Source organism: Lissotriton vulgaris, chromosome 5 (genome assembly GCF_964263255.1).
Source record: "Lissotriton vulgaris chromosome 5, aLisVul1.2, whole genome shotgun sequence".
Classification (NCBI taxonomy): domain Eukaryota; kingdom Metazoa; phylum Chordata; class Amphibia; order Caudata; family Salamandridae; genus Lissotriton; species Lissotriton vulgaris.
In genome coordinates this window covers 1,564,236,055-1,564,244,267 of record NC_141693.1, presented here as the reverse complement: position 1 = coordinate 1,564,244,267, position 8,213 = coordinate 1,564,236,055, and the positions used below count along the sequence as shown (strand labels likewise).

General features: G+C 45.7%; 1 protein-coding gene across 1 annotated transcript; it reads right to left on the bottom strand.

Annotated features, from left to right (window-relative positions):
* Positions 1-4,293: 4,293 nt before the first annotated feature.
* Positions 4,294-5,388, bottom strand: LOC147715168 (beta-actin-like protein 2). Its single transcript, XM_086920417.1, has one exon. It carries the CDS (start codon positions 5,386-5,388, stop codon positions 4,294-4,296), a length of 1,095 nt encoding a protein of 364 aa, XP_086776543.1.
* Between the last annotated feature and the right edge of the window lie 2,825 nt (positions 5,389-8,213).

The window sequence follows — 8,213 nt, the reverse complement described above, 5'->3', positions numbered from 1 at the left end:
ACATGTGCACACTGACCTAACCGGTAATAGTTTAAAAGAACCCTAGCATCACAAAATGGATGCTGCAGCCACAGACACAGGTCTGTCCTCCTGCTGCTGGACAAAACTCCAGCAGGGGAGGCCTGGACAATAGGTTTCCTGTCACAGGGAGGTGTAACCGCCTCCCAGACAGGCTTTAGTGTATTGGGGCTGGGTGGGTGCATTCAGAGAATGCTTTTCAGATAGTGCTGGGGGCACACTTGGTTTCCCTGTGCATACCCCAGTTCAAAACGGTTGCAGGGGCACTCAGCTCCTGCTCTGGCGTGAAACTGGATAACGGAAATGGGTGTAACCATCCCTCTTTCCTGACCCTCCCATAGGTGGGTCCCCAGAGTATGTCCAACCCCCTTTCCTAGTATAAGTAAGGGACCCCAGTCCTAAGACTTCAGATTACACCTGGACGAAACTCTGCAACATATATCCTGGAACTGCGACATTCTATACGGCTAGAAGACTGAAGAATCTCCCTTGGGGTCAAGGAGTGACTGCCCTGTTCAAACAGGCACCAAAGAAGCATCTTGCCAGTCTGCATTTCTAAAGCTCCTGTCCGACGCCGAAGTAGTTGCGACTCAGGACATAAACTTCCAGACTTCTCAGAGGCCGACATGAGATCCCTGCAAAGCTGAGACCCACAGCCCTCACGAGTGACGTGGAACCGGAACTCCTGGACACTGTGCACATTTGCAAGTGAATCAACTTTCCAAGCGTTGGGCTAATTGTAGTCCAAGCCCTGAGCACCATCTGCACTGAAGATAGTGGGCCTACACTTCACCAATGTTCCATAAGCCCTCTTCTAACATTTCCGCTCGAGGCCCCGATCCCTGGTCTGTCGACTTGTGGGTCCCCACAAAGGTAACTCTTCTTTCGGGATTTTCTGGTTGCTCCAGATGTGCCCTGACTCCCCTGACTCCCCACCGAGTGGGGAGTCCCTCAGACCTTGCTGGTCGGCACCAAAGCCAATCCTTGTTTTCTGCAAGGGTTGCTGTTGCCAAGGCTTGTTGGGTCCAATACGGAAACCGACACTGCAGCACTCGACATCCTTCATAGGACAGCTCGAATCCACTATCTGGTCATCGTTGAGGCCTCCTGGTCCTCTAGGCTGAAGATTCAAGCTTCACCTTCACCTGAAATCACCCGATATCGGTGGGTAACCGCTCATGTAAATGTAAATGTACATGTATTTATATAGCGCAAATCGCCCACATCGCAGGCATCTATGCGCTTGCTTAGGGAACCCGTCCTGGTATTCCCCTGTGAGATACCCCGGCAGGGTATCCACAAGGTGAAAGCCAGGCATCCCGCCGCGAGGGGCCGTTGTGGAGATTAAGCAAGCTATTGCCCAGAGTCGCAGAGTGTGAACCCGTGAGTCGAGTAGGCACCGGAGCGAGAATTATCGAGTCCGTGGAATTATTGAGCCCAACCCCCGTCGGGGCGGGGAATTGAACCCTGGTCCAGGGCCAATCTCACCTTCCGGGTCTGCCGCCTCTAACCCCTGAGCCACACTTCTCCACTGTTCATCGCCTTCCTGGTCACTGACTAGTGACCCAGACTCTGTCCCCTCTGCTTTCAGGTTCTTCTCATCCTTGATTCAAGCTTTGATCACTCTTGACACTTTCGACTTGGTCGCAGCAGCACTTTGCAGCAGATCAACATTGAAATCGACGACAAAAACCCACACCAAAAGACACCTATGCACCCGGCTTCCCTGGGTGAGGTAACTCAAGTACTTGGCTGCTCCCGTGGGCACTAACTCTAGAACTACCTAGTTCTAAAGGGGTTTGCTCCAAGTCCTCTTCTAAGTGTCCTTTAGCTTTAAAATTCCAACCGCGACTTTCCCAATAGAAGTTAATGGTGATTTACGGCTGTGTTTAGACACGGCACGCATAGCCCGTGGGTCCCCGGTGTCACTACCTTGGGTGGTTCCTTGTGGCCCCAGTGGTTCTAAAGGCTCTAGGTCTTGGATCTATGTCAGGCGTGGTTCTAATACCACTTTCTTAATATATGGTTTGGTACACCCCTAGGGCTCAATGTATATTGTGCTAATTTACTGTGTGCTAAATAAGTTTACTGAATGTACTTTTGCCTCTAGCCTCATAAAGAGACTAGAGAGATGTGTTTAAAATAAATACATATATTTTATATATATACCTAGTGTGGTCCTCCTTTCATTTGGTCATTCATGAGATTATAGACTGGTAAAACAAGCTGCTTTACATTCCTTCAAGACCTGAAGGCTGCTCTCCACCGCTACCACTAGGATAGCTTTCTATATAGGTTGTCTTTAAAGCTGCCATCAATAAGGGTCGGTTGGACTGGTGCAAGGTGCCCACTAGAACAGTGAACAGCATATGACAGGCCAACTTCTCACACACAGGTCTGACAGGCCTCGCCTTCTGGGAAGCCAGCACCCTGGGGATGTTTAAACTGTAGAAGCAAAGGAAGGTGGAGACTCATTTTGCCATATTGGCCCTACTCCTCGCTAAGCACAATATTGCACTACATTGGCGTTCTTCAAGCGCCCCCCCCCCTAGCGGCCTGGACAGGGGGCTGTCGAAAAATGGGGAGCAGCTGAAGAGGATGCAATCAGGCTCGAGGAGGAATGGGGCACGCAGAGGCGTCCCATATCTATGGAGTAGTCGCTACTCCTCCACAGCTTCAAACAGACATATAGCATCCACATGAATTCCCCAACAGTCGCACAAACGGAGTCCGACCCCCTAACACCCCGAGCAGCGCAGGAACTCTCGAAAGGGTCCCAACCCCTACTGCCCCCACTTTCTTATAAGTCCCGGTGTGAAACTGATTCCCAGTACTAACAGACCAGCAGCAACCAATGCCCTCATTCCCAGCCCCCCTTCCTTCCATTCCAGAGTCATATGTCCCAGTTGGGTCCACAAAGGTGAACTCTTTACAGCCAATCTTCGGAGTAGTCAGTTGCACTGAATAGACCTCGGAAACTAACAAGCTGGGAGGAGACCCAGTCTTACTAGGCACTCATACATGATCAGACACGAGATACCTACCAAAGCAACAATGGACTCTGATGTCTTTCTGTTTTAATGGTATTATAACTAGACCAATGTTCCATAGCTCTCAATGCCATTATGAAATGTATATTCTGTATGCACATGGAAAAATGAATAAAAAGGTTTACGAAAGAAAATCAAGAAGAACGAGAATTTTGATGTAAGGCATGCTGCTTCAAAAACTGTTGAACAAGTAAGGGACAGGGTGAGAGTGAGATACCTGCAGAAATCTGGAAACTCCAGGTATTCTCCACCTTTCAAGGTCACAAAAGTGTTCCAAAATGCTGTCAAGCTCGATGATAATCGCATCTGGAATCACCTTTCCCTCCATATTGCAGGAAGTAGGAAACTTGGGATAATCTTCAATACAAATCTTTGATTCTAATTTAAGGAAGTAGTTAGTGGCAAAAACCCACAATTGTCCTTGATGATCAAGAAGATCCTGCTGCAAATGCACACCAATAAAGTAAAAATTAATTTGCAAAAGCTCTAGTCATGGGTCGCTGTTTTTTTGTGGAATATAATTTATAGAGAGCTCAGAAAGCAGCCCGTCACACCCTGCCTCTAAATCTGGATCCCAACTATGCATAACCAATCGCAAGGAGCTCCACTGGCTACCAACATAAACCAGGATTAAATTCAATATCATTTGCACTAGCCACAAGATGTGTGGGAAGGAAGCATGCGGCTACCCCCAAAGCCTGGACATACATTACAATCTTTAATCCAGAAGCCTGCTACTTACCCAGCAATGAACCGTCAAATGGCAAAAACATGGAGGAAGATCTCTGGGTGACCATGGCCTTCAGCTCTGAAACACCTTGAATCAAGAGCCCAGAGCAGACCATGACCACCCCCTGCTCTGAAATCTCCTGAAGACTAAACTCTTCAAACAGGCTTTCGTTCATTTGCTGCATGTTTCCTTCAAATGCAGATTGTTGTCTGAGGCAGACCTCTCTCGTGAAGCATTCCATTTAACGTGATCAGGTTCATCTACCCACCAGGTAGTTTAAATTGCTTTTTGACCGAACACGGGGACTACAAAAGGAAGCCTTTGGCTCTTAAGCAATCTTTCTTCTTTCTTTATTGTTCCATTACCCAGGACCTTGTTTTGCTAGTGAGAGAAGAAACGTCTTTAAATTATGTATGTAAAATGCACTTTATTAATGTTTTTTCTTCATTTGTATAATTTGTGCTATCTCGTATTTACATAATGCCAGTGCTCAGTCTAGATAAATTTCTCATAGACGTGAAAAGCCCCATACTCCTTGTAGTCCTTCATGGTCATCAACATGGGCTTGAAAGAGCTCAGGGAGGCAATAATGGAGCCACCAGCCCAGACTGCCGTTTTCCTCTCTGGGCTGGCAAGGAACCTGTAGTGACAGTCCTGGGCGGACATCTTCACTAGTTCACAACGGATTCTTTCAGGGAATCCGGGAAACATAGAGGAGCCCCCAGCGAAGGCAATGTGAGCCAGCACCTCCGTTCGAAACTCTACTGGCACCTTCTGGATGCTGTTCATGGCCAAGAGGTGAAGCCCTGGGGAATCATTCCCTAACATCTGGGGTCTGAAGATGGGCTCGGCGCAGATGAACCTCTCGCTACCCAGAACGAGTTGCTCCCCATCCGGCAGCTTTAAGCGGGTGCGCTTGTTGGAGTTCAGGTTCTTTTCAAAGTCAAGCGAAACATAACAGCAGGATTGTTTGATACTAGTAACCAACTTTTTTTCCAGTTTCAAAGGGATGTTACTGGCTTCCTGTAAGAGCTTGGTCAGGTATCTGGTTATACCCCGACCAGCAATATCTAGACGATAGGTGGCCGGCTTCAGAAGTTCCCCTTGGCAAACCGCAGCTGTATAGGAAACACCAGCTCCAGCTTCAATGACCAGTCCACTGATGAGCCCATAGGAACACAAAGTGAGAAGGGCGGTGTTAGCGACCTGCAGAGCGGGGACACCAAAGGCTTCAAAAAGGACCTCTGCCATCTTCTCTCTATTGGTGGAGGGACTGGAGGGCGAGTCGGTCATGAGGACTGGTTGGTCTTCTGGGAAGGCCTTCAGCTTGCAGACAAAGATGTGGTTCCACAGGATCTCCATGGCCTCCCAGTCGGTAATGATGCCATGGCTTATAGGCTGCCGCTTTTCAATAGGGATGTCCATGGTGGAGGAGGATTCACTCACAAGGCAGGGTTTGTCCTGCTTTCTGCCCTGGAAGATGGGAATCACAGCCAGGGTCTTGATGACCGATTTGGGTTGGTCACTCCCAGCGAAACCAGAGCGGCAGAATCCACTTCCATTGTCAATGACCACAGCCGGGCGTTCCATCCTATCTCAAAACCTTCCGCAGCTGGTCACCTTTTCATAACGGCCTGTCAAAACAAACAAGGACAGAAACAGGAAATGTGTTGCCCCCATCCAATTCATTGTTCAGTTTATATTTTCTTCCTCTATCAGTATATCTGTTCATCCATCCATCCATGTATGCCTGTCAGTCTTGCCAGCTCTCTGCCAGTCTGTCACTACTCAATAGACATGTTTCTATCAAGGATGCCTCAGTCTGCCCCTCTAAGTAGATGGCCGATGTGTGTTTGTCGATGTCTGTTTTCCTCTTTCCTCATCCCTTCCTCACTTTCATCCTTCCTTAATTCCCTTTTCTCTCATTCTCTCCTTTCTTCTTTTCTTCTCCCTTTCCCTCCCTCCCTTTTCCCCTCTCTAATTCCCTCCCTCCCGGTAGCACCGTATGCTTCTTGAGCCTTGCCTGGGTGGTGCTCTGGAAGGCCAGTCACTGGTTTCTCCTCTCTTGCTGCTAGCCCTCTGCCTGCCCCGGAAGCTGTTGAGTCAGGCCTCGCCCGTTCCTCAGCGGGCAGAAGATTCAGAACCGACAGTGTGTTCTGTTTCCCAGGAGTCATTGTGAGGTGTACAGAGCCGTGGACGCTCTTCCCACCTGCAGGGGCGGGCTCGTTGGATGATCTCAGTGCAGGGGCTGCAGGAGAAGAGGAAGACGTCTGGGTAAATAGCTTAACGTGGGACAGGGAGACGGGGCATGTGCTTCTGGCGTCCACATGTGACCAAAGGGCACCCAGTTGATGCTGAACAAAACCTTTGTTATCGCCCTGGACCTCTGCTCCTCCTTTTAACACAAGAAAAGGGCCAGACGCTAGAATGAGCTAGATGTTTAAAAGTCGAAGACCGTAAAAGCAAAGATTGAATATGGAACTGGACAGGGATGGTATTGGTATTATTTATTATTAATAATTGTATTTATTGTCACCTAATTCTTTGACTGCTTTTGATGGGATTCGGAGAAAGGTCAACTCGATGGTTGGGAGAGAGCAAAAATCTCATCTACACCATGTATCAAATAAATCAATCAGATTAATTGCCACCTGGACTTGGGGCCTCAGAGAAACAGTCCCAAAGACAGACTGGAAATGAAAGAGGAAATGGTCCACACACACGAATTTCCGGGATTCAATGGACGTGAACTCTCCACGCACCATTTACCATTGAATAAAAAAAGGCCAAATATTGAATGGGCCAGTGGCCAGGATTCATTAATCTGCTTCTGCGCTATAACCCACTGGGAGAATGAAGCACATTTTAGAACCAATCCGAGGAAATCAGGAGATAGCCTTGCGCGCCAATCATTTCTGGTCTTTCACCAAAAGAATTGCCTCTCAAAATTGGTGAGTAGCACGACACAACAGTGTCCCCTGAAGCAATGGAGGGAACATCATCCATAGTCTCCTCCTATGCAGTTTGTGGTGGAGTTCAACCTATTTTCAGCTCTGCAACCACGCAGGCCTTTCTACTCTATTTAAATCTGATACTGATGCCATGAGATTACCAGTTTAGGATATTTCTAAAACACCATACTCACCTGGGCCCATAAACATACACCCTTTAAACCAGTAATCTATTTCCCTGCCTATCAGGAGTTTATTCACCTTATTATAATATATACTTGTACACCATGACTTACAAAATCATTGTCACTTTTAGGTCTAAATCTTTAGGAGATTGGATCAGGAAGTTAGAATAATAGGTAGTGAATAACAATTTACTTTACTCATGGAATAACCACAGACTTTGGGAAGTTTAAATACGAATACGAAAATAATGAATGTACTGTATACCACTAATTTCTACTCTAACCGCATTATTTTATTTTAACTATTGCATGAGTAGTTAAACAAACATACGAAGTTTAGTTTAAGCAGAAGCATATGCATTAGCATGTGAATTTTGAAGCGGCCATCTTAGGCACTACTGCGCAGCTGCAAAGAATTCCCACCAAAAGCAAAGTACGTCATACTACATAGATGTAGTAGACGCATGCGCAGAAGAGTTCCCGCATTTTTGGCAGCCATTTTAAGACACTTGGGTTACTTGTTAGTAAAGGACATAGGTAACCTTGCTCTAGATACTGAAATGTTGTGTGATGCAATTATTAGTACTTACAAAACATTTTGGTTAATAAGTTACATGTTATTTTGAGAGGACTGAATTGAAGCAAGTTTATTTACGTATGAAACCTTGCTCCATCAATACCCTCTTTGATCGCATTTGATGCCATCACTAATTACTGAACCAGGTGCCAACTTTAGCAGTTTCCCAATTCAATTTCTTTTATTACTTTAGAATTTCCTCTTTCCCTTTTCTTTTGAAAACCTTTAATTGTTTTGTAAATATCCCCTTTCATTTCTTCAAGTTGAATTTCATCATATTTTCTCTTCTTTCCTTTCTCATTTACTGCATACCACTTTCTGTTTCTGCAGCATTTGCACCAAATCTTTATCATTAATACTCATTTGAAACTTTATTTCGATTCATAAAAACAGAATCATAAAAGTGTAACATAACATTGTACAATTTAAAAGTTCCTACATTTGTCTTCAGACCATTAAAAAGTTTGTCAATACATCATTTACAAGTCAATTTAGGAAAAAAACATATATATAAAACACAATTTTCCAATACAAATACAATAAATAAATATTGGTGCCAATCTATGAGCTAATTGCATTTATGAGGGTCAACAGTCTATAACAGTAGTTAATTAATATCGTTTTCTAATACTGAGTGCTACTCTGATAAAACTAAGAACAGCATTGCATATTACTGGAGTTGATAATGAGAGTAAATGTTCG

Bases quoted from the DNA above. Each gene is read 5' to 3' on its own strand.
- LOC147715168 (XM_086920417.1), bottom strand. From the start codon at position 5,388: ATGGAACGCCCGGCTGTGGTCATTGACAATGGAAGTGGATTCTGCCGC.